The sequence below is a fragment of the Pinus tabuliformis genome, chromosome X, assembly GCF_031772625.1.
Source record: "Pinus tabuliformis cultivar Carrire ecotype Pingquan chromosome X, CPIR1, whole genome shotgun sequence".
In the NCBI taxonomy this organism is placed as follows: Eukaryota; Viridiplantae; Streptophyta; class Pinopsida; order Pinales; family Pinaceae; genus Pinus; species Pinus tabuliformis.
Window position 1 is genome coordinate 1,546,103,381 of NC_142308.1, and position 25,336 is coordinate 1,546,128,716.

Genomic DNA, 25,336 nt, shown 5'->3' on the forward strand with positions numbered 1-25,336 from the left:
TAGGGTTCATTGTCCTCATGGGAGTCCCTTGAATTAGTGACTGTTAGGGTTAGGGTTATTTGGGTTTCTATGATGTCTGGATCGCTAATCTGCTGGGCTTAAAATTCTGTGGAAGTGCTGACATCGAAAAAGTAAAACATCCGGCCATTATTTGGTTGGTAGTTGCAGTGCTCTTGTGTTCTATGTATCTTTTTTTTTATAAGGAAGTTTGGACGCTATTATGTCAATAGAAGGGTACTTTCTGATGTATTGTTTTTGCCAGCATTTTTCGTTGTTTTTCGGATGTATTTGTACCCACATCACCGTTGATTTCAAGGCTTTTTTGGGCCACTGAGATTGCTATGATTGAATTTGTAAATGTTAAAATTCACGATGGAATTCTTGTAAGTGATGATACAGACTACCTAATCCAGGGTACAATGGGTTCCTAATAATCACCAGGTTATGTTTGACCTCTCAGTTGCACCATCCCAATATTAGAACTATTACTGATGCCTTAGCTAACGACGACTTTATCTGGGTATGGATATAGTAAGCTTCAGCGTGTGTGGTCCTTTTTGGCGATCTTTCTGTTTTTCAGACAGGATTTTATGCCCCGTAGCTTTTATTCTATATATAATGTTTAGTTTAAAGATTGTGAACAAAGATCAAATCAGGGTTTATTTGCTTCACATTTGACTTCAGTGTAAGCGTTTGTATGCTGTATGAATTCCTGGGATCTGATTACATTCTCAGTATTATATGACAACCTTTTGGCTCACAAGAGTGAAATAGATCTGAATTTTGGTTTACAAGTAATTGGAGAAACATGACCAAATTCCTTCACAGCTTAGATTACAGGCTTGATGGGTAGTTATTCTGCTAAAATTGATGGGGGTTTAATCTCAGTCTTGTGCCTTCGTTTCGTGCTATAGAGGTGGTCCAGATCACCGAGAGAATAAAACCCTGGTGCAAAGATTAATTATCCATCCACCAAGTTAACTTTGCATTTTGTTGTGTGTTGCTTTTTTAATCATGTTTGCCTGCACAAGAGGCATTCCATAGTTTGAAAACTATGTTTCTTGTATAACTGGGTTTAGTTATGCAATAATTCTTATTTCAGTTAGATGAGGTATCTCCCTTGCGTTTTTTTTGAATGCAACCGAACCCTGTTCTTTAAGGCCCGTTTTATTATCAGATGTGAAACGATACATGTTTGAGTCATCTCTTTCTTGAGGTCTGAAATCTCGTTATGCTCACATTTATTTTGGGTTCCAGATTTTGACTGTGAAAAGGGAAATCACTAGGACAATTATATAATGTTTGACAATTAAAGGCCCGCTGCCCCACCCCCTTATTACATGCTGAAGCCTGATTCCCTTTTCATGTCACAGACCCATTCAAGGACCCAGAAGCGGAAGATGCTGGACCGGGTACAAAGGATTATGTACATGTTCATATACAACAGAGGAATGGAAGAAAGTGCTTGACTACAATTCAAGGTCTTCGGAAGGATTATAATTATAATAAGATTCTTAAAGATTTCAAAAAAGAGTTCTTTTGCAATGGTACTGTTGTGCAAGATCTAGAGCTGGGGCAGGTATTGCACAAGTCGTCTTATGATCCATTTCAATTAGGGATTTTGGAAGATATTTCTAGTATTGTTCCTCATACAAGTTTACTTGTTTTTTAGGTTATCCAGCTTCAAGGTGATCAAAGGAAGAACATTTCTCAGTTCCTTATCAATGTAATTTCCTAACCATGCACAATTGCAACTTCTTTTATAGTTTAAAAGTTAAAACATGGTTTCTGTTAGTTTAAAACAATTTTTTTTCTGATTGATGAATTTACTCTTGCAGGCTGGTTTGGTGAAGAAAGATAAGATCAAAATTCATGGATTTTAAACGACTTATTTGATGAAGACGTAGATCAGTAAAAAATGCATTAATGTGCTGTTTTTAGATTTCAAATTGTACTTTTGACAGTACATATGTACTGTTACTACTGTGTTGGTGATCGCCTCATGTATAGGTGGCGGATAAATTATTTTCTTTGTTGTCCTCTCCTGAGTCAAATCTGGTATCATATGTTGTCTGTAAACCTCTGTACTCTTCCAATTATAAATATCAGAAAAACTGCTAAATTATGTTTCCAAAAATTTGTTCTTAATATTTTATTTTTATTTTGATGATATTACAAGACATTAGTTTGGGGGTGCGCAACATGAGGCAGAATGCTATGGTTTGAGAGTTATCTTAAAATACAGAAGGATGCATATTTTTCAATTTGTCTGCTTAATCAGATGGATCTTTAAGACTGTTTTTTCTTTGGCATTGCATGATATTAGCATCAACTTGTTTGGATGGATTTTATTATTAGCATTTGCATCAGATGTTGCAAAGGAAACACCGTAAGGATGGGTCTTAACGGGATATCTTATTTATGAACCATTGATTGCCCATATATTTTGGGGGTCATAGGATGCCGAGGGATGAGTTGCTTCTGAGTAAGAGGATCGAGAATAAGAAGAGAAAACGACATTTTTTATATGTCGTAGAACTTACTGCACCCAAATTTAGGAGTTAAAAAATCTCATATCATTTAAAAAATCTACTTCAAAATCAAATGTATTGTCTGTGATTATGCCTATGGTGGTCATATAAAAAAACAAAAAAGAAAAGCCTCAAATATTCCATAATGGCTTTAGATCCCAAATGGACTTGATGATCTTCATATAATGGATTTCGTCTATTTTTCATGCCACAATACTTAGGATTGAAGCATAGACCTGTTTGACTATACACATGGTGAGACTCATTTACAATCTATATCAGAGGAATCATACCCAAGGCCCCTCCAAATTCAATTACTATGTATAATGTTGTGCCATTAATATTGCTAATAAGTGTGGAAAAAATTATGGTGTCACATGAAAAATTATGCATCTCAAACATAGCATTTGAAGTGCAACAAAAATGCTTTTTAATTTGATTGAAGTTCCATCTGCATCATGCAATCAAATTGTTATCTATAAAACCCTATCCCTATCATTAATACAAAATCACATCATGATGTGATTACATTGTATATGTCCTTTTTATTTTCATCATAAATAAAAAACACAACCCAAGGGCATTTATGTATGACCATTGTTGTGGCTTTAAAACATTTAACTTTTATATATTATTTTTACAAAATTCTCATTAGTACTCTAAAAACCAAACAACTTCTTAGATTTGTCGGGCTCACATTTTGATTTAAATACGAATTTTTAGTATTTGATTAATAAATTTGTTACTTATAAGCATTATATCACTTTCTATTTTAGATTGGTTACTTACAAGCATTATATCATTTTCTATTTTATTGCAAGAGATGCTAATTTCATTCATTTATTTATTGTAATAATTATATAAAATATTAATTAAAAAATATTTTAGAAAATATATAATTCAAATTATAAAAAAGTTCTATCTAAACTTTTATAATATTTTTTTATTTCTTAATGAATTACACTGTAAAATCTGTAAAGAGCAAACGCATTAATCCTAATTTTACTGGCGCCTGCAAATTCTAATAAGCAGAAGAGTGTCTCCTATATATACTAATCTCAAAATCAACCCACGTACCATTTACTTTCACAAATGATCCTTTACAGTTAAGCAATGTTTACTCATTCAAGACTTTAACAAACGATAGCATTGAACTACCATTATACATTGTGAATTCTATATATTGAATTTCTAGGTTATGTTGGACTTAAATTGTAATTTAGTGGCTCAAATTTTCTCAATAGTTACATGTGAACTATAAGGATTGTTATTATTACAAAATTTTGAATGATTGATTGGATTTTATTATATAAATAATTAAGGGAATAATAAGATTCTTAAAGATTTCAAAAAAGAGTTCTGTTGCAATGGTACTGTTGTGCAGGATCTAGAGCTGGGGAAGGTATTGCACAAGTCATCTTATGATCCATTTCAATTAGGGATTTTGGAAGATATTTCTGGTATTGTTCCTCATACAAGTTTACTTGTTTTTTAGGTTATCCAGCTTCAAGGTGATCAAAGGAAGAACGTTTCTCAGTTCCTTATCAATGTAATTTCCTAACCATGCACAATTGCAACTTCTTTTATAGTTTAAAAGTTGAAACATGGTTTCTGTTAGTTTAAAACAATTTTTTTCTGATTGATGAATTTACTCTTGCAGGCTAGTTTGGTGAAGAAAGATAAGATCAAAATTCATGGATTTTAAACGACTTATTTGATGAAGACGTAGATCAGTAAAAAATGCATTAATGTGCTGTTTTTAGATTTCAAATTGTACTTTTGACAGTACATATGTACTGTTGCTACTGTGTTGGTGATCGCCTCATGTATAGGTGGCGGATAAATTATTTTCTTTGTTTTCTTAGGGATTTTAACGTTGTAAGGAATGTCCTCTCCTGAGTCAAATCTGGTATCATATGTTGTCTGTAAACCTCTGTACTCTTCCAATTATAAATATCAGAAAAACTGCGAAATTATGTTTCCAAAAATTTGTTCTTGATATTTTATTTTTATTTTGATGATATTACAAGACATTAGTTTGGGGGTGCGCAACATGAGGCAGAATGCTATGGTTTGAGAATTATCTTAAAATACAGAAGGATGCATATTTTTCAATTTGTCTGCTTAATCAGATGGATCTTTAAGACTGTTTTTTCTTTGGCATTGCATGATATTAGCATCAACTTGTTTGGATGGATTTTATTATTAGCATTTGCATCAGATGTTGCAAAGGAAACACCGTAAGGATGGGTCTTAACGGGATATCTTATTTATGAACCATTGATTGCCCATATATTTTGGGGGTCATAGGATGCCGAGGGATGAGTTGCTTCTGAGTAAGAGGATCAAGAATAAGAAGAGAAAACGACATTTTTTATATGTCGTAGAACTTACTGCACCCAAATTTAGGAGTTAAAAAATCTCATATCATTTAAAAAATCTACTTCAAAATCAAATGCATTGTCTGTGATTATGCCTATGGTGGTCATATAAAAAAACAAAAAAGAAAAGCCTCAAATATTCCATAATGGCTTTAGATCCCAAATGGACTTGATGATCTTCATATAATGGATTTCGTCTATTTTTCATGCCACAATACTTAGGATTGAAGCATAGACCTGTTTGACTATACACATGGTGAGACTCATTTACAATCTATATCAGAGGAATCATACCCAAGGCCCCTCCAAATTCAATTACTATGTATAATGTTGTGCCATTAATATTGCTAATAAGTGTGGAAAAAATTATGGTGTCACATGAAAAATTATGCATCTCAAACATAGCATTTGAAGTGCAACAAAAATGCTTTTTAATTTGATTGAAGTTCCATCTGCATCATGCAATCAAATTGTTATCTATAAAACCCTATCCCTATCATTAATACAAAATCACATCATGATGTGATTACATTGTATATGTCCTTTTTATTTTCATCATAAATAAAAAACACAACCCAAGGGCATTTATGTATGACCATTGTTGTGGCTTTAAAACATTTAACTTTTATATATTATTTTTACAAAATTCTCATTAGTACTCTAAAAACCAAACAACTTCTTAGATTTGTCGGGCTCACATTTTGATTTAAATACGAATTTTTAGTATTTGATTAATAAATTTGTTACTTATAAGCATTATATCACTTTCTATTTTAGATTGGTTACTTACAAGCATTATATCATTTTCTATTTTATTGCAAGAGATGCTAATTTCATTCATTTATTTATTGTAATAATTATATAAAATATTAATTAAAAAATATTTTAGAAAATATATAATTCAAATTATAAAAAAGTTCTATCTAAACTTTTATAATATTTTTTTATTTCTTAATGAATTACACTGTAAAATCTGTAAAGAGCAAACGCATTAATCCTAATTTTACTGGCGCCTGCAAATTCTAATAAGCAGAAGAGTGTCTCCTATATATACTAATCTCAAAATCAACCCACGTACCATTTACTTTCACAAATGATCCTTTACAGTTGAGCAATGTTTACTCATTCAAGACTTTAACAAACGATAGCATTGAACTACCATTATACATTGTGCATTCTATATATTGAATTTCTAGGTTATGTTGGACTTAAATTGTAATTTAGTGGCTCAAATTTTCTCAATAGTTACATGTGAACTATAAGGATTGTTATTATTACAAAATTTTGAATGATTGATTGGATTTTATTATATAAATAATTAAGGGAATAATAAGATTCTTAAAGATTTCAAAAAAGAGTTCTGTTGCAATGGTACTGTTGTGCAGGATCTAGAGCTGGGGAAGGTATTGCACAAGTCATCTTATGATCCATTTCAATTAGGGATTTTGGAAGATATTTCTGGTATTGTTCCTCATACAAGTTTACTTGTTTTTTAGGTTATCCAGCTTCAAGGTGATCAAAGGAAGAACGTTTCTCAGTTCCTTATCAATGTAATTTCCTAACCATGCACAATTGCAACTTCTTTTATAGTTTAAAAGTTGAAACATGGTTTCTGTTAGTTTAAAACAATTTTTTTCTGATTGATGAATTTACTCTTGCAGGCTAGTTTGGTGAAGAAAGATAAGATCAAAATTCATGGATTTTAAACGACTTATTTGATGAAGACGTAGATAAGTAAAAAATGCATTAATGTGCTGTTTTTAGATTTCAAATTGTACTTTTGACAGTACATATGTACTGTTGCTACTGTGTTGGTGATCGCCTCATGTATAGGTGGCGGATAAATTATTTTCTTTGTTTTCTTAGGGATTTTAACGTTGTAAGGAATGTCCTCTCCTGAGTCAAATCTGGTATCATATGTTGTCTGTAAACCTCTGTACTCTTCCAATTATAAATATCAGAAAAACTGCGAAATTATGTTTCCAAAAATTTGTTCTTGATATTTTATTTTTATTTTGATGATATTACAAGACATTAGTTTGGGGGTGCGCAACATGAGGCAGAATGCTATGGTTTGAGAATTATCTTAAAATACAGAAGGATGCATATTTTTCAATTTGTCTGCTTAATCAGATGGATCTTTAAGACTGTTTTTTCTTTGGCATTGCATGATATTAGCATCAACTTGTTTGGATGGATTTTATTATTAGCATTTGCATCAGATGTTGCAAAGGAAACACCGTAAGGATGGGTCTTAACGGGATATCTTATTTATGAACCATTGATTGCCCATATATTTTGGGGGTCATAGGATGCCGAGGGATGAGTTGCTTCTGAGTAAGAGGATCGAGAATAAGAAGAGAAAACGACATTTTTTATATGTCGTAGAACTTACTGCACCCAAATTTAGGAGTTAAAAAATCTCATATCATTTAAAAAATCTACTTCAAAATCAAATGCATTGTCTGTGATTATGCCTATGGTGGTCATATAAAAAAACAAAAAAGAAAAGCCTCAAATATTCCATAATGGCTTTAGATCCCAAATGGACTTGATGATCTTCATATAATGGATTTCGTCTATTTTTCATGCCACAATACTTAGGATTGAAGCATAGACCTGTTTGACTATACACATGGTGAGACTCATTTACAATCTATATCAGAGGAATCATACCCAAGGCCCCTCCAAATTCAATTACTATGTATAATGTTGTGCCATTAATATTGCTAATAAGTGTGGAAAAAATTATGGTGTCACATGAAAAATTATGCATCTCAAACATAGCATTTGAAGTGCAACAAAAATGCTTTTTAATTTGATTGAAGTTCCATCTGCATCATGCAATCAAATTGTTATCTATAAAACCCTATCCCTATCATTAATACAAAATCACATCATGATGTGATTACATTGTATATGTCCTTTTTATTTTCATCATAAATAAAAAACACAACCCAAGGGCATTTATGTATGACCATTGTTGTGGCTTTAAAACATTTAACTTTTATATATTATTTTTACAAAATTCTCATTAGTACTCTAAAAACCAAACAACTTCTTAGATTTGTCGGGCTCACATTTTGATTTAAATACGAATTTTTAGTATTTGATTAATAAATTTGTTACTTATAAGCATTATATCACTTTCTATTTTAGATTGGTTACTTACAAGCATTATATCATTTTCTATTTTATTGCAAGAGATGCTAATTTCATTCATTTATTTATTGTAATAATTATATAAAATATTAATTAAAAAATATTTTAGAAAATATATAATTCAAATTATAAAAAAGTTCTATCTAAACTTTTATAATATTTTTTTATTTCTTAATGAATTACACTGTAAAATCTGTAAAGAGCAAACGCATTAATCCTAATTTTACTGGCGCCTGCAAATTCTAATAAGCAGAAGAGTGTCTCCTATATATACTAATCTCAAAATCAACCCACGTACCATTTACTTTCACAAATGATCCTTTACAGTTGAGCAATGTTTACTCATTCAAGACTTTAACAAACGATAGCATTGAACTACCATTATACATTGTGCATTCTATATATTGAATTTCTAGGTTATGTTGGACTTAAATTGTAATTTAGTGGCTCAAATTTTCTCAATAGTTACATGTGAACTATAAGGATTGTTATTATTACAAAATTTTGAATGATTGATTGGATTTTATTATATAAATAATTAAGGGAATAATAAGATTCTTAAAGATTTCAAAAAAGAGTTCTGTTGCAATGGTACTGTTGTGCAGGATCTAGAGCTGGGGAAGGTATTGCACAAGTCATCTTATGATCCATTTCAATTAGGGATTTTGGAAGATATTTCTGGTATTGTTCCTCATACAAGTTTACTTGTTTTTTAGGTTATCCAGCTTCAAGGTGATCAAAGGAAGAACGTTTCTCAGTTCCTTATCAATGTAATTTCCTAACCATGCACAATTGCAACTTCTTTTATAGTTTAAAAGTTGAAACATGGTTTCTGTTAGTTTAAAACAATTTTTTTCTGATTGATGAATTTACTCTTGCAGGCTAGTTTGGTGAAGAAAGATAAGATCAAAATTCATGGATTTTAAACGACTTATTTGATGAAGACGTAGATCAGTAAAAAATGCATTAATGTGCTGTTTTTAGATTTCAAATTGTACTTTTGACAGTACATATGTACTGTTACTACTGTGTTGGTGATCGCCTCATGTATAGGTGGCGGATAAATTATTTTCTTTGTTGTCCTCTCCTGAGTCAAATCTGGTATCATATGTTGTCTGTAAACCTCTGTACTCTTCCAATTATAAATATCAGAAAAACTGCGAAATTATGTTTCCAAAAATTTGTTCTTAATATTTTATTTTTATTTTGATGATATTACAAGACATTAGTTTGGGGGTGCGCAACATGAGGCAGAATGCTATGGTTTGAGAGTTATCTTAAAATACAGAAGGATGCATATTTTTCAATTTGTCTGCTTAATCAGATGGATCTTTAAGACTGTTTTTTCTTTGGCATTGCATGATATTAGCATCAACTTGTTTGGATGGATTTTATTATTAGCATTTGCATCAGATGTTGCAAAGGAAACACCGTAAGGATGGGTCTTAACGGGATATCTTATTTATGAACCATTGATTGCCCATATATTTTGGGGGTCATAGGATGCCGAGGGATGAGTTGCTTCTGAGTAAGAGGATCGAGAATAAGAAGAGAAAACGACATTTTTTATATGTCGTAGAACTTACTGCACCCAAATTTAGGAGTTAAAAAATCTCATATCATTTAAAAAATCTACTTCAAAATCAAATGCATTGTCTGTGATTATGCCTATGGTGGTCATATAAAAAAACAAAAAAGAAAAGCCTCAAATATTCCATAATGGCTTTAGATCCCAAATGGACTTGATGATCTTCATATAATGGATTTCGTCTATTTTTCATGCCACAATACTTAGGATTGAAGCATAGACCTGTTTGACTATACACATGGTGAGACTCATTTACAATCTATATCAGAGGAATCATACCCAAGGCCCCTCCAAATTCAATTACTATGTATAATGTTGTGCCATTAATATTGCTAATAAGTGTGGAAAAAATTATGGTGTCACATGAAAAATTATGCATCTCAAACATAGCATTTGAAGTGCAACAAAAATGCTTTTTAATTTGATTGAAGTTCCATCTGCATCATGCAATCAAATTGTTATCTATAAAACCCTATCCCTATCATTAATACAAAATCACATCATGATGTGATTACATTGTATATGTCCTTTTTATTTTCATCATAAATAAAAAACACAACCCAAGGGCATTTATGTATGACCATTGTTGTGGCTTTAAAACATTTAACTTTTATATATTATTTTTACAAAATTCTCATTAGTACTCTAAAAACCAAACAACTTCTTAGATTTGTCGGGCTCACATTTTGATTTAAATACGAATTTTTAGTATTTGATTAATAAATTTGTTACTTATAAGCATTATATCACTTTCTATTTTAGATTGGTTACTTACAAGCATTATATCATTTTCTATTTTATTGCAAGAGATGCTAATTTCATTCATTTATTTATTGTAATAATTATATAAAATATTAATTAAAAAATATTTTAGAAAATATATAATTCAAATTATAAAAAAGTTCTATCTAAACTTTTATAATATTTTTTTATTTCTTAATGAATTACACTGTAAAATCTGTAAAGAGCAAACGCATTAATCCTAATTTTACTGGCGCCTGCAAATTCTAATAAGCAGAAGAGTGTCTCCTATATATACTAATCTCAAAATCAACCCACGTACCATTTACTTTCACAAATGATCCTTTACAGTTGAGCAATGTTTACTCATTCAAGACTTTAACAAACGATAGCATTGAACTACCATTATACATTGTGCATTCTATATATTGAATTTCTAGGTTATGTTGGACTTAAATTGTAATTTAGTGGCTCAAATTTTCTCAATAGTTACATGTGAACTATAAGGATTGTTATTATTACAAAATTTTGAATGATTGATTGGATTTTATTATATAAATAATTAAGGGAATAATAAGATTCTTAAAGATTTCAAAAAAGAGTTCTGTTGCAATGGTACTGTTGTGCAGGATCTAGAGCTGGGGAAGGTATTGCACAAGTCATCTTATGATCCATTTCAATTAGGGATTTTGGAAGATATTTCTGGTATTGTTCCTCATACAAGTTTACTTGTTTTTTAGGTTATCCAGCTTCAAGGTGATCAAAGGAAGAACGTTTCTCAGTTCCTTATCAATGTAATTTCCTAACCATGCACAATTGCAACTTCTTTTATAGTTTAAAAGTTGAAACATGGTTTCTGTTAGTTTAAAACAATTTTTTTCTGATTGATGAATTTACTCTTGCAGGCTAGTTTGGTGAAGAAAGATAAGATCAAAATTCATGGATTTTAAACGACTTATTTGATGAAGACGTAGATCAGTAAAAAATGCATTAATGTGCTGTTTTTAGATTTCAAATTATACTTTTGACAGTACATATGTACTGTTGCTACTGTGTTGGTGATCGCCTCATGTATAGGTGGCGGATAAATTATTTTCTTTGTTTTCTTAGGGATTTTAACGTTGTAAGGAATGTCCTCTCCTGAGTCAAATCTGGTATCATATGTTGTCTGTAAACCTCTGTACTCTTCCAATTATAAATATCAGAAAAACTGCGAAATTATGTTTCCAAAAATTTGTTCTTGATATTTTATTTTTATTTTGATGATATTACAAGACATTAGTTTGGGGGTGCGCAACATGAGGCAGAATGCTATGGTTTGAGAATTATCTTAAAATACAGAAGGATGCATATTTTTCAATTTGTCTGCTTAATCAGATGGATCTTTAAGACTGTTTTTTCTTTGGCATTGCATGATATTAGCATCAACTTGTTTGGATGGATTTTATTATTAGCATTTGCATCAGATGTTGCAAAGGAAACACCGTAAGGATGGGTCTTAACGGGATATCTTATTTATGAACCATTGATTGCCCATATATTTTGGGGGTCATAGGATGCCGAGGGATGAGTTGCTTCTGAGTAAGAGGATCGAGAATAAGAAGAGAAAACGACATTTTTTATATGTCGTAGAACTTACTGCACCCAAATTTAGGAGTTAAAAAATCTCATATCATTTAAAAAATCTACTTCAAAATCAAATGCATTGTCTGTGATTATGCCTATGGTGGTCATATAAAAAAACAAAAAAGAAAAGCCTCAAATATTCCATAATGGCTTTAGATCCCAAATGGACTTGATGATCTTCATATAATGGATTTCGTCTATTTTTCATGCCACAATACTTAGGATTGAAGCATAGACCTGTTTGACTATACACATGGTGAGACTCATTTACAATCTATATCAGAGGAATCATACCCAAGGCCCCTCCAAATTCAATTACTATGTATAATGTTGTGCCATTAATATTGCTAATAAGTGTGGAAAAAATTATGATGTCACATGAAAAATTATGCATCTCAAACATAGCATTTGAAGTGCAACAAAAATGCTTTTTAATTTGATTGAAGTTCCATCTGCATCATGCAATCAAATTGTTATCTATAAAACCCTATCCCTATCATTAATACAAAATCACATCATGATGTGATTACATTGTATATGTCCTTTTTATTTTCATCATAAATAAAAATCACAACCCAAGGGCATTTATGTATGACCATTGTTGTGGCTTTAAAACATTTAACTTTTATATATTATTTTTACAAAATTCTCATTAGTACTCTAAAAACCAAACAACTTCTTAGATTTGTCGGGCTCACATTTTGATTTAAATACGAATTTTTAGTATTTGATTAATAAATTTGTTACTTATAAGCATTATATCACTTTCTATTTTAGATTGGTTACTTACAAGCATTATATCATTTTCTATTTTATTGCAAGAGATGCTAATTTCATTCATTTATTTATTGTAATAATTATATAAAATATTAATTAAAAAATATTTTAGAAAATATATAATTCAAATTATAAAAAAGTTCTATCTAAACTTTTATAATATTTTTTTATTTCTTAATGAATTACACTGTAAAATCTGTAAAGAGCAAACGCATTAATCCTAATTTTACTGGCGCCTGCAAATTCTAATAACCAGAAGAGTGTCTCCTATATATACTAATCTCAAAATCAACCCACGTACCATTTACTTTCACAAATGATCCTTTACAGTTGAGCAATGTTTACTCATTCAAGACTTTAACAAACGATAGCATTGAACTACCATTATACATTGTGCATTCTATATATTGAATTTCTAGGTTATGTTGGACTTAAATTGTAATTTAGTGGCTCAAATTTTCTCAATAGTTACATGTGAACTATAAGGATTGTTATTATTACAAAATTTTGAATGATTGATTGGATTTTATTATATAAATAATTAAGGGAATAATAAGATTCTTAAAGATTTCAAAAAAGAGTTCTGTTGCAATGGTACTGTTGTGCAGGATCTAGAGCTGGGGAAGGTATTGCACAAGTCATCTTATGATCCATTTCAATTAGGGATTTTGGAAGATATTTCTGGTATTGTTCCTCATACAAGTTTACTTGTTTTTTAGGTTATCCAGCTTCAAGGTGATCAAAGGAAGAACGTTTCTCAGTTCCTTATCAATGTAATTTCCTAACCATGCACAATTGCAACTTCTTTTATAGTTTAAAAGTTGAAACATGGTTTCTGTTAGTTTAAAACAATTTTTTTCTGATTGATGAATTTACTCTTGCAGGCTAGTTTGGTGAAGAAAGATAAGATCAAAATTCATGGATTTTAAACGACTTATTTGATGAAGACGTAGATCAGTAAAAAATGCATTAATGTGCTGTTTTTAGATTTCAAATTGTACTTTTGACAGTACATATGTACTGTTACTACTGTGTTGGTGATCGCCTCATGTATAGGTGGCGGATAAATTATTTTCTTTGTTTTCTTAGGGATTTTAACGTTGTAAGGAATGTCCTCTCCTGAGTCAAATCTGGTATCATATGTTGTCTGTAAACCTCTGTACTCTTCCAATTATAAATATCAGAAAAACTGCGAAATTATGTTTCCAAAAATTTGTTCTTGATATTTTATTTTTATTTTGATGATATTACAAGACATTAGTTTGGGGGTGCGCAACATGAGGCAGAATGCTATGGTTTGAGAGTTATCTTAAAATACAGAAGGATGCATATTTTTCAATTTGTCTGCTTAATCAGATGGATCTTTAAGAGTGTTTTTTCTTTGGCATTGCATGATATTAGCATCAACTTGTTTGGATGGATTTTATTATTAGCATTTGCATCAGATGTTGCAAAGGAAGCACCGTAAGGATGGGTCTTAACGGGATATCTTATTTATGAACCATTGATTACCCATATATTTTGGGGGTCATAGGATGCCGAGGGATGAGTTGCTTCTGAGTAAGAGGATCGAGAATAAGAAGAGAAAACGACATTTTTTATATGTCGTAGAACTTACTGCACCCAAATTTAGGAGTTAAAAAATCTCATATCATTTAAAAAATCTACTTCAAAATCAAATGCATTGTCTGTGATTATGCCTATGGTGGTCATATAAAAAAACAAAAAAGAAAAGCCTCAAATATTCCATAATGGCTTTAGATCCCAAATGGACTTGATGATCTTCATATAATGGATTTCGTCTATTTTTCATGCCACAATACTTAGGATTGAAGCATAGACCTGTTTGACTATACACATGGTGAGACTCATTTACAATCTATATCAGAGGAATCATACCCAAGGCCCCTCCAAATTCAATTACTATGTATAATGTTGTGCCATTAATATTGCTAATAAGTGTGGAAAAAATTATGGTGTCACATGAAAAATTATGCATCTCAAACATAGCATTTGAAGTGCAACAAAAATGCTTTTTAATTTGATTGAAGTTCAATCTGCATCATGCAATCAAATTGTTATCTATAAAACCCTATCCCTATCATTAATACAAAATCACATCATGATGTGATTACATTGTATATGTCCTTTTTATTTTCATCATAAATAAAAAACACAACCCAAGGGCATTTATGTATGACCATTGTTGTGGCTTTAAAACATTTAACTTTTATATATTATTTTTACAAAATTCTCATTAGTACTCTAAAAACCAAACAACTTCTTAGATTTGTCGGGCTCACATTTTGATTTAAATACGAATTTTTAGTATTTTATTAATAAATTTGTTACTTATAAGCATTATATCACTTTCTATTTTAGATTGGTTACTTACAAGCATTATATCATTTTCTATTTTATTGCAAGAGATGCTAATTTCATTCATTTATTTATTGTAATAATTATATAAAATATTAATTAAAAAATATTTTAGAAAATATATAATTCAAATTATAAAAAAGTTCTATCTAAACTTTTATAATATTTTTTTATTTCTTAATGAATTACACTGTAAAATCTGTAAAGAGCAAACGCATTAATCCTAATTTTACTGGCGCCTGCAAATTCTAATAAGCAGAAGAGTGTCTCCTATATATACTAATCTCAAAATCAACCCACGTACCATTTACTTTCACAAATGATCCTTTACAGTTGAGCAATGTTTACTCATTCAAGACTTTAACAAACGATAGCATTGGACTACCATTATACATTGTGCATTCTATATATTGAATTTCTAGGTTATGTTGGACTTAAATTGTAATTTAGTGGCTCAAATTTTCTCAATAGTTACATGTGAACTATAAGGATTGTTATTATTACAAAATTTTGAATGATTGATTGGATTTTATTATATAAATAATTAAGGGAAACGAAGAATAATAATTTGTATACTTTTGATTAAGGATTTATTTTATTTTGGGTTTTTTTTCTACAAACGTGTAGATAATCCTTGTATTTCTCTCCAATATCCACCAATAAATTTACACACCAGAAAAGAAAATGGAAGCTATAAAATCCAAGGTGAGCTATTCTTAGTTGGAGGTCGGCCAAACAACATAAGCAAGAGACATTCATCAATCCTTCTCTGGACAAGTATTTATGTGTACACAGAACAGAGCACCTGAGAGTATATTCTTAATTAGCGTTGGGTTTGGTTTCTTAGTTGATTTTAACAGGAAAGGATATCATTTGTATTAAGACATGACTGTGGCCAAGCCATACAGTAAGATAACAAAACAAAAGTAATGGTATGACAATTGTCTTTCAAAAAGACTCAAAATTTAAAAATCGCCGTCTATTCTTACCTTACTGGAGGTATAGATGTAAAGCCAACAGTTACAATGTCTAGCATACTGAACTGGTAAAAAAACTACTTTGCAATAAATAATAAAAACCTGAACTTAAATGAAATCATGTCTGCCAAGGGCTTCTTTCTTGATGGCTGCGGGAAGATTGAATTCCAGAGCTGTATTTCTGATCTCCATGTCACGAGAAGTTTGCTGAACAGTTCCCTCATCTTTCACTACAATACAAACCAAGCCAATGGATGCCTTTTGAGGGATGACCCTAGAATGTGAAGTGTCTTCATTTAAGTGTGAGCTTCTGGCTAGGCCTAGAGCCAACTCATAGAGTGTCATACAGTTTGCTTCCACCTTCTGTATTTGCTTACTTTGACATGTCAATTACCCAAAAATCTTCGCGTCACTTTTCTATCTGCAAATAGAAGAATAGCCAGTCTGCTATTGAAGTATGAAAGGGCAAATAGCCAGTCTGCTGTTGAAGTATGAAAGGGCTACTTGCGTATCTCAACTTGGTGATCATTTATTATCTGGGCTCTTCAAAGGTCTGCAGACTCACAAAGAATACACCGACCCAAATGATCGTGTCCCACCTTTCTTTTCTAGATCTCCCCAATAGATATTGTGCCACCTGCTGAGAAGAGAACCTTCACTTAAATCAATTCAATTTTCCACAGGACAGCTTACCTGTTGAATTTTGGTAGTTCTCTTAGCTCGATAATTGTTTGTTATGATTTTACACTCAGGTTGATATTTTCTTTTATTTATTATGCAACATAAAACAATTATACAGAGAAGTACAACAGAAAAACATGAAGAGACAGCCACATAAGAAGTTACACAAGAAATCCCCACTCCAAGGGGAGAAACCCAGCAATCCTTTCATTATGGAATCAAGTCAACAAGACATCAAGTCATATACAAACCAACCAGTAATGTAGTTAAGATAACCAGCCTCCAACTACCAACTCAACCCTCCAGCATACCAAGATAAAATGCTTCCAAATCTGTCCACAAAAGAGGTCTGCTTCAGTTCTCCAAAAGCCGAATTTTGCCTTCTACCTCAGCCTCATTTTATGCCACAGAGCTTAGCACTATATTTCAAAATAAAAGCCTCCAAATTCACATGGTTCCACTTCTCATTATTTCACAAAGAAATATGCCTCAGACTTCACACTTACTTCCATAGGAACGAGCCACAAAACCCCAGAGAATTATGCCTCAGGCTTTGTCTTCTACTTGACCTTCCAAGTCTCCTTGAGGAAGGGCAGATCAGAGATATGTTTTACTTCTGTTTTCGGCCTCTGAGATCAGAAATATGTGTGTGAGATGTATCAAATGAGGAATGTGTATAGTCTCCAAGCCATGCGAAAGGGTGCCACTTAAGATGAGCCGACATGAGGGTTAGGAGGGTCAACTTGGCAACTTGGTAGGGTAAATGACATTTAACAAAATTCAAGTTTCTTCCTTTGAAAGGGTCACGATGAACATGCCCTTCTATATTTTTCTTTTGACCAATACAAAGCATGAAGAACATGCTTGTCAATAATAATTTTAATTATTCAAAAGTAACATCAATAAAATAATATTATACATTCTCCAACATTACCCAATCCAACTTTGGACTGCAAAATTTGAAAACAAAGAGAAAATGGTACTTAAAAGCAACCATGTCCTGCCACAGACGGAGGAACCAAATACTAGAGAAACGCAAAACCATGCCACAAAGAACACATGGATACAAGGTCCAGTTGATCATTGACTAGTGATCGACCTCTCCAGAGATTGAGAATCCCACCCTCAGCCTTCCAATCCATCACTCGGAATTGATAAACTTCACCATGCGTCAGAGTAAATGACAGGTTACCAGATACTGGGAGGGATTTAGTGCTCATTCTTTCACCATAATGATTCTCCTCCACTTCTCTTGAATATGCGTGTTTCCTTCATTCTTATGATATATTGTGTATTTTGAATGTTAAAGGAAGATGTGAAATAGTTGGAGCCCGCCCATTTATGCATAACTTTCCATTGTCCATCAAAGTTACTTCATTTTCCTGAAGGTCTAAACTTGGTAGAATTCTATTTTTTTGAAACTCCTTGCTAGCACTTGAGCACTACGAATGAGTCTACCCAGACACATATCTCGAGGGCTTGATTGGTTTTGAATATTTTGAACTATAGTCGTAGAGTCCCCAAGTACTTTAAGTCAATTTCTTTCTCTCGGCTTTGGGAATTTTCAACCCTTGAAACAATGGCATGCCTCTGCTTGATGTTTGGTGGATTCTCCTAAACCCTTTTCTTAAACTTAGTTCTTGATTTCCTTTGGGATCAAGGATGATCCCTACTACACCTGCCACCTCAGAGTTTGGTTTCTTAGTTTTAGTTTATATTTTTACTTAATTTGTTTTTTAAGTTTAGCCTTTATTCCTTTAGCTTCTACATTTGTTTTCTATGGAAAACTTCTCATGATTGCCCCTTCTTCCCTAGAATATCAAAATAGAGGGCAACTCAACTGCCAGCCACCATAGCTGGTAACCCTGAGGGACTCTATTGTATTTGATCATATGACTTATGGCTTATCCTATCTGCAACAATACTTGGGCAGGTGGTTCAAATGATTGAGCTGACCCTTGGGGCTCTTTCAGGTGTTCAGATTTTTGGTTCAACTGATTGAGCAATCCCCTAAAGCTGCTATATCTTTTAATTGTTTCTTGTTGTTTAGGTGTTAAATTTTTTTAGCTTCTTGTTTCTCATTTTCTTCCTTCCTTAAGCTTGTTTAGCTTGACTTTTCATCTTTGGTGTTGGTTTGGGTTTTCTTTCATTTTAGCCAACATAGTTTTCTCAACTGTATTTGTAAGTGGGCCCTTGCTTGGTGGTGTGAAATGTCAACTCAGTTGGTAAAAACGCAAATATTCCAGAATTCTCTTCTACTATTGACTTGCAATGTAAAGAGAAAACACATTAATCCTAATTTTATTGGTGCCTACAAATTCTAATAAATAGGAGAGTGTCTCCTATATATACTAATCTCACACTCACAATCAACCCACGTACCATTTACTTCCACAAATGATCCTTTACATTGGCTAAAGGGTCGTAACAGTTGATTTTAACAGGAAAGGATATCATTTGTATTAAAAAATGGCTGTGTCCAAGACATACAGTAAGATAACAAAACAAAAATAAGGGTATGACAATTGTCTTTCAAAAAGACTCAATTTAAAATTCGTTGTCTATTCTTACCTTTCTCGAGGTATAGATGTAAAGCCAACAGGTACAATGTCTAGCATACTGAACTGGTAAAAAAACTACTTTGCAATAAATAATAAAAACCTGAGCTTAAATGAAATCATGTCTGCCAAGGGTTTCTTGCTTGATGGCTACTGGAAGATTGAATTCCAGAGCTGTATTTCTGATCTCCATGTCACGAGAAGTTTGCTGAACAGTTCCCTCATCCTTCACTACAATACAAACCAAGCGAATGGATGCCTTTTGAGGGATGACCCTAGAATGTGAAGTGTCTTCATTTAAGTGTGAGCTTCTGGCTAGGGCTAGAGCCAGCTCATAGAGTATCATACAGTTTGCTTCCACCTTCTGTATTTGCTTACTTTGACATGTCAATTTCCCAGAAATATTTGCGTCACTTTTCTATCTGCGAGTATAATAGCCAGTCTGTTGTTGAAGTATGAAAGGGCTACTTGCGTATCTCAACTTGGTGATTATTTATTATCTGGGCTCTTCAAAGGTCTGAGGACTCACAAAGAATACACCGACCCAAACGATCGTGTCCCACCTTTCTTTTCTAGATCTCCCCAACAGATATTGTGCCACCTGCTGAGAAGAGAACCTTCACTTAAATCAATTCAATTTGCCACAGGACAACTTACCTGTTGAATTTTGGTAGTTCTCTTAACTCGATAATTGTTTGTTATGATTTTACACTCAGGTTGATATTTTCTCTTATTTATTATGCAACATAAAACAATTATACAGAGAAGTACAACAGAAAAACATGAAGAGACAACCACACAAGAAGTTACATGGGAAAACCCCACTCCATACAAACCAACCAGTAAAGTAGCTAAGATAACCAATCTCCAACCTCCAAGTGCCAAGTCAACCTTCAAGCATACCAAGAGAAAATGCTTCCAAATCTGTCCATAAAGGAGGTCTGCTTCAGTTCTCCAAAAGCTGAATTTTTCCCGTTGCCTCAGCCTCAAATTATGCCATGGAACTTAGCACTATATTTCAAAATAAAAGCCTCAAACTTCACATGGTTCCACTTCTCATTATTTCACAGAGTAATATGCCTCAGACTTCACACTTACTTCCATAGGAACGAGCCACAAAACCCCAGAGAATTATGCCTCAGGCTTTGTCTTCTACTTGGACCTTCCAAGTCTCCTTGAGCGTATCATTAGCTAAGTGTTAATGCATTTAAAATATTGTATTACAATTCTGTGAAATTTCTTTTATGTTTTCTCCTTTTTCTTTTTCTAGTTTTTAAAGTTGAAATGAGCTCTAGCCTACAATGCTATGTATTCATAAACATGTTTATTTACGATAAGGCCTTTATCTCTGACAAATATTTTTCTAAATTAATAGATTGCTAGCATTTGTTATCTATAATTCTCACAACAAAATTTGTGAGCATTCAAGTTTTCGGTAAATTTCAGACATCAGCTAGAAGAAGCAAGAATTGAAGCTTTGGTAAATCTCAAGACTTCCAATGCTGAAGCCGCAACCAAAAATCTTAAGGTAGAGGGAGTGTCCCTATAAATATTGGTACACATTTAAGAATATTTCTATAATTCTGGTTGTTTACAACATTTAGAAAAAGTGAATAGATATGTTGATATTTAGGTCATTGACATAACACACACACTGCATGGATAATGGATTTCCACATTTTATGCCTTACGGCGTTTCCTTTGCAACATTTGGTGCAAATGCTAGTTATTTATTTTTATTATTATTTATATTATTTTTAAAGATACACAGAGTTTATCTCTCTCACAAAATCTATGTTTTGCACGAAACTTGTGATTGGTACAATGTCCATTATCCTTAACCTTAGGTTTTTATGATGATCATACAAAGTTTTATGAATGTGATCATACATTTTTTTGATCTAGTGAAAGAAATCTACTTCTTGACATGTCCAATCAACTCATTTGTTACCATTTTGTTAAGGATAGTACTTAGAATAGCTATTGGATCCATAAGTAGAATTCAAGATATATTTCAAATGATAAAGTCTTTTTTTATCATGTCCAATCAACTCATTTGTTACCATTTTTTTAGGATAGTACTTAGAATAGCTATTGGATCCATAAGTAGAATTCAAGATATATTTCAAATGATAAGGTCATGGTTGCATTTAAAATGCAGAAGAATTATTAGTGTTAATGATCAAATAGAAATTGAAAGACCAACATGAAAAATGGGAAATAGGTGGAAAATGGTAACTTCATATTTATAGCAAATAGAATGTTTCAATAATGAGATTATTGATCCTAAGAAAATGATTGAGCTAATATAGAAAATGAAAGACCAACCGGAAAAATGGGAAATAGGTGGAAAACGGTAATTTAATATTTATAGCAAATAGAATGCTTCAATAATGAGATTATTGACCTAAAAGCAATGATTGAGTTAAAATTTTATAAGTTTAAATAAAATATAAGTAGATATTCTATAACAATTTTTTGTTTTTTAATGTTTTTATAATTCTTAAAATAAATATAGAAAATGAATAAGGAATATTTAGACTACCATTTATTATATTTAATTTATGTTTCTTTTATATATATATAGTATCTATTTGGTGATTTCAAATATTATTTTTGTTTTTAATGAATAATACAACAAAGTTAAAGTATTAACAGAAACTAAAAAATTAATTAAAAGGTATGCTCAAAAAAATTTGTAAATTTGTTTTATTTTATTTTTCTAGAAAAACGTTATTGAGAAAAATATGACCTCAATAATCAAGTAGGAATAATCAAATCTTCTGGGGACTTGTTCCAGTTGGGTATATCACAATGTTTCTAAACCATCTGATGGTAGTAGACAATGATTTTATGGAAGGTAATATATGTCTCAAACACTAAGGAGGGATTTCATGGGTGATGAATATTTATTAAAATCTTATTGACTTGAATTATCTTTCATTGAATTAGTATTGTATGAGAAGTATCACATGCATAAAATTATTATTCCTTTTGGAGGGTAATGAATATTTTCTTTAACTAACAAGTCCTTGTGAATCTTCTTGATACTGTACACTTACATTAAACTTTAATGAAAAATAAATATCTTAAAAAATGCAGTACAAAATGAAGATTTTAAGTATAGTCGGGGTCTACATGTACTTCCCCACTGCACTTCTCCCCCTTCCTTCTCTTAAAAATAAGTGGTGTAATCATGGGGAAGTTTGGAATTACTTTACACAATGGAATTTGATAATAATATACTTTCTTTAGTAAAAAATAGGATAATAGATAAAGGAGCATAAGCTTAAAAAACAGAGAGAATGATTATAACTTAACTTGGACTCAAATACAACAAATGAGGACAAAGGGGTACCTGCCACTAGGATTTACATCAAGAACTTGATTAAAATGAATTCATTAGATACTAAAATCTCATGTTATAAAAATCCAACCCAAAGTAAGTATATTTTCCATATGAAAAGTGATAATTTTCATTCATCTATCGTATGACATTTGAACCATAAGTAAACCCATCATGTTTATGAGAGTAAGACATAATGTCCTATGAAAAATATATGATTATAGCTGTTATCACTGACAAAATTTCAATGCCAAATGTCTGCAAATAAGCACATGAATCCTTTTTAGCAGTTTCGCAGCGCTATATGTTTAGGTGGTTTCGTAGCGCGCTACGAAACTGGGGATTTATCCGAAACCATAGCTCACCCATATCACCTTTGTCTCCTATGGGTTCTGTGGGAATATCTGGCTCGACATGTCACATTGCTGGTTCTTATCATCAATATACAAATGATACTGCTGTGTTTTTCATCTTCAAGGGTCTTTCATATAATCCCGCTACATTGGATGTACTCACTGCAAAGATATTGGATGTAGAGCAATGTGAAGAGTTGAAAATGGGATCATATTTAGGAGTGGCTGCAGCATCTGCAAACCCTCCAAAGTTCATTCACCTTTGCTACAAGCCTCCAACTGGAGATGTTAAGACTAAACTTGCCATAGTTGGAGAAGGATTGACATTTGATAGTGGAGGTTACAACATCAAGACAGGACCAGGATGTCTTATTGAACTCATGAAGTTTGACATGGGAGGTTCTACAGCAGTTCTTGGCGCAGCAAAGGCTATTGGTCAAATTAAGCCTCCCGGGGTGGAGGTCCATTTCATTGTTGCTGTAGGTGATGTTTTTTACAGGCATATTTCTCTGTTTTAAGTAGTCAACTTCCAGGAGATATTTAGAGCAGCTGAAAGAATATTTTTGAAAATTGAAAGAGGTTTTTATTCCTAACATACTGAACTAGAAAAACCTCTTTCATTTTCTTCAAATTGATTATGAGCTGGGAGAAACGAGTGACTAAAAGTTGCACTACGAAACTGCTGTAGATGCAATTTTTAATTTCCTGTTTTACACATCTTCTTCAAGGATCGATTCTGGGCAGCTGGACTAGTTTTTCAAAAAACCAAAAGAGGTTTTTGTTAAGCACGGATTGGTTCACAAAAACCTCCTTCAGTTTTTCCAAATATGTTTTCTGTGAGAAATTATGAACTCTGTCCCAAGACATATTTTTCAGCCAGAACAGAGGTAATTGAAGTATTGTCCAAAACAGTGGAGGCAGTCAAGCATAAAGACAAGAACAGAAAGGTTATCATTACCCAAGGAGGAAATGTGATAGCCATAAAGAATCAAGTGGGAGCAGCCAAAGAGGAAATTGTCAAAGCAAAAAATGTGATTAAGGAGCGTGCAGTTAGGTATGCCAACTATAGAAGAGCTGTGTTAAAGGGTAGCAGAAGCCTAGTGAGTCATGTAGATTCAGTGGCTGATGTATATACATGGATGGTTCCAGCCCTCAAACAAGCTAAACATATCAGGAAAATGAACATGACCCTGAGAGCTAAAAACAAAGCTTTGAAGAAGGAGATTGCAAATTTGAAGACACGGCTAGGTCAACTAGCTCACTGATTTGAGGAGAAGGTGATATTCTTAGTTTTGGTCAATTTTGTTTAAGTTCCACTATTTTGAGGTCACCTAAGTCTTTGACACCTGTAGAAGAAGTTTGAAGAGTCATAAGTTCAAACAAAAGACGCTTTAGTGCAAATGTACTCTGTTTTAGCAAAAACAGCAGTTTCGTAGCGCGCTACGAAACTGCTGTAGGTGCTGTTTTATAAGAAAAACAAAGAGTTTAATGATGAGGTCAGCAAATTTTTGAGGGAAATGCCTCAAGAACATAAGGGAGACCATAAAAGACTCTCTTAGCTATTCAGAGAATGACAGGTGTGCATTTTGGAAAAGGTGAAATATTTTGTTTTTTGCTAAAGCTTCGTTAAAGGTACTTTATGACCGAATTGTTAGGGTTCTGGTTAAGGTTACCGGAGATTTTGGTTTGTACACCTGTTCAGTCCACAAGGTTTCCAGCTCATTGGGGAATATGGTGATATTCGTTGTTTTTGAAGAATTAAAGAGCTGGGAACATGTTCTTTAAGTAGTGAAAAATGATGGGAGACAAGGACCGTGAAAACAGGGCAGTTATCTTGATTGATTAATGAGCCATCTACGCAGCCAGTATCCAAAGCCAGCTTGTTCAGTATATTCTCCTCCAAGATATCTCGACCAAAACAGAAAGAAGACATGTGTCAAGAGCCAGGGAGGAATCATGCTACGAGGAGGACAGATTTTGAGTTTTGAATAAATTAGGACCCTTTGTAATTACAGTTCAGCAATTATGTAATTAATGAATTAGTTACACAGTAGATAGGGATAGTTAATAGCAGCCTTCGATGCTCCCCTCATGCTGGAGGAGGAAGCTCGAGGTGGTTAAGCATGTACTCCTATATATGGATCAGACTTGGATGTAATTGGGGTTGGATGTTTTGATAGAGAACTAGTCTATTTTGGTTTATGTAAAGCAGATTTCAGTAATGCAAATGACTGTT

The 25,336-nt window shown here is 32.4% G+C and overlaps 5 protein-coding genes and 1 long non-coding RNA gene across 6 annotated transcripts; all 6 read left to right on the plus strand.

Annotated features, from left to right (window-relative positions):
• Window positions 1-1,669: 1,669 nt before the first annotated feature.
• On the plus strand, window positions 1,670-1,970 carry LOC149145944 (uncharacterized). The gene is made up of 2 exons (XR_016264003.1): window positions 1,670-1,726; window positions 1,839-1,970. It is a non-coding gene; the product is annotated as an uncharacterized LOC149145944 (long non-coding RNA).
• Window positions 1,971-2,460: 490 nt separating this feature from the next.
• On the plus strand, window positions 2,461-4,519 carry LOC149145945 (protein translation factor SUI1 homolog 2-like). The gene is made up of 4 exons (XM_089452606.1): window positions 2,461-2,485; window positions 3,854-3,933; window positions 4,027-4,080; window positions 4,192-4,519. Exons 1-4 carry the CDS (start codon window positions 2,461-2,463, stop codon window positions 4,234-4,236), a joined length of 204 nt encoding a protein of 67 aa, XP_089308732.1. The 3' UTR covers window positions 4,237-4,519.
• A 323-nt stretch (window positions 4,520-4,842) lies between these two features.
• On the plus strand, window positions 4,843-6,901 carry LOC149145946 (protein translation factor SUI1 homolog 2-like). The gene is made up of 4 exons (XM_089452607.1): window positions 4,843-4,867; window positions 6,236-6,315; window positions 6,409-6,462; window positions 6,574-6,901. The coding sequence occupies exons 1-4, from the start codon at window positions 4,843-4,845 to the stop codon at window positions 6,616-6,618; spliced, it is 204 nt and encodes a 67-aa protein (XP_089308733.1). The 3' UTR covers window positions 6,619-6,901.
• Window positions 6,902-7,224: 323 nt separating this feature from the next.
• Window positions 7,225-9,254, plus strand: LOC149145947 (protein translation factor SUI1 homolog 2-like). Its single transcript, XM_089452608.1, has 4 exons — window positions 7,225-7,249; window positions 8,618-8,697; window positions 8,791-8,844; window positions 8,956-9,254. Exons 1-4 carry the CDS (start codon window positions 7,225-7,227, stop codon window positions 8,998-9,000), a joined length of 204 nt encoding a protein of 67 aa, XP_089308734.1. The 3' UTR covers window positions 9,001-9,254.
• A 323-nt stretch (window positions 9,255-9,577) lies between these two features.
• Window positions 9,578-11,636, plus strand: LOC149145948 (protein translation factor SUI1 homolog 2-like). The gene is made up of 4 exons (XM_089452609.1): window positions 9,578-9,602; window positions 10,971-11,050; window positions 11,144-11,197; window positions 11,309-11,636. Exons 1-4 carry the CDS (start codon window positions 9,578-9,580, stop codon window positions 11,351-11,353), a joined length of 204 nt encoding a protein of 67 aa, XP_089308735.1. The 3' UTR covers window positions 11,354-11,636.
• Window positions 11,637-11,959: 323 nt separating this feature from the next.
• Window positions 11,960-14,018, plus strand: LOC149145949 (protein translation factor SUI1 homolog 2-like). Its single transcript, XM_089452610.1, has 4 exons — window positions 11,960-11,984; window positions 13,353-13,432; window positions 13,526-13,579; window positions 13,691-14,018. Exons 1-4 carry the CDS (start codon window positions 11,960-11,962, stop codon window positions 13,733-13,735), a joined length of 204 nt encoding a protein of 67 aa, XP_089308736.1. The 3' UTR covers window positions 13,736-14,018.
• Window positions 14,019-25,336: the final 11,318 nt, after the last annotated feature.

Bases quoted from the DNA above. Each gene is read 5' to 3' on its own strand.
- LOC149145945 (XM_089452606.1), top strand. From the start codon at position 2,461: ATGCCGAGGGATGAGTTGCTTCTGA. The intron at 2,486-3,853 runs GTAAGAGGATCG...TAAATAATTAAG, and splicing joins GAGGGATGAGTTGCTTCTGA to GGAATAATAAGATTCTTAAA. The intron at 3,934-4,026 runs GTATTGCACAAG...CTTGTTTTTTAG, and splicing joins AGGATCTAGAGCTGGGGAAG to GTTATCCAGCTTCAAGGTGA.
- LOC149145946 (XM_089452607.1), top strand. From the start codon at position 4,843: ATGCCGAGGGATGAGTTGCTTCTGA. The intron at 6,316-6,408 runs GTATTGCACAAG...CTTGTTTTTTAG, and splicing joins AGGATCTAGAGCTGGGGAAG to GTTATCCAGCTTCAAGGTGA. The intron at 6,463-6,573 runs GTAATTTCCTAA...TTACTCTTGCAG, and splicing joins TTTCTCAGTTCCTTATCAAT to GCTAGTTTGGTGAAGAAAGA.
- LOC149145947 (XM_089452608.1), top strand. From the start codon at position 7,225: ATGCCGAGGGATGAGTTGCTTCTGA. The intron at 8,698-8,790 runs GTATTGCACAAG...CTTGTTTTTTAG, and splicing joins AGGATCTAGAGCTGGGGAAG to GTTATCCAGCTTCAAGGTGA. The intron at 8,845-8,955 runs GTAATTTCCTAA...TTACTCTTGCAG, and splicing joins TTTCTCAGTTCCTTATCAAT to GCTAGTTTGGTGAAGAAAGA.
- LOC149145948 (XM_089452609.1), top strand. From the start codon at position 9,578: ATGCCGAGGGATGAGTTGCTTCTGA. The intron at 9,603-10,970 runs GTAAGAGGATCG...TAAATAATTAAG, and splicing joins GAGGGATGAGTTGCTTCTGA to GGAATAATAAGATTCTTAAA. The intron at 11,198-11,308 runs GTAATTTCCTAA...TTACTCTTGCAG, and splicing joins TTTCTCAGTTCCTTATCAAT to GCTAGTTTGGTGAAGAAAGA.
- LOC149145949 (XM_089452610.1), top strand. From the start codon at position 11,960: ATGCCGAGGGATGAGTTGCTTCTGA. The intron at 13,433-13,525 runs GTATTGCACAAG...CTTGTTTTTTAG, and splicing joins AGGATCTAGAGCTGGGGAAG to GTTATCCAGCTTCAAGGTGA. The intron at 13,580-13,690 runs GTAATTTCCTAA...TTACTCTTGCAG, and splicing joins TTTCTCAGTTCCTTATCAAT to GCTAGTTTGGTGAAGAAAGA.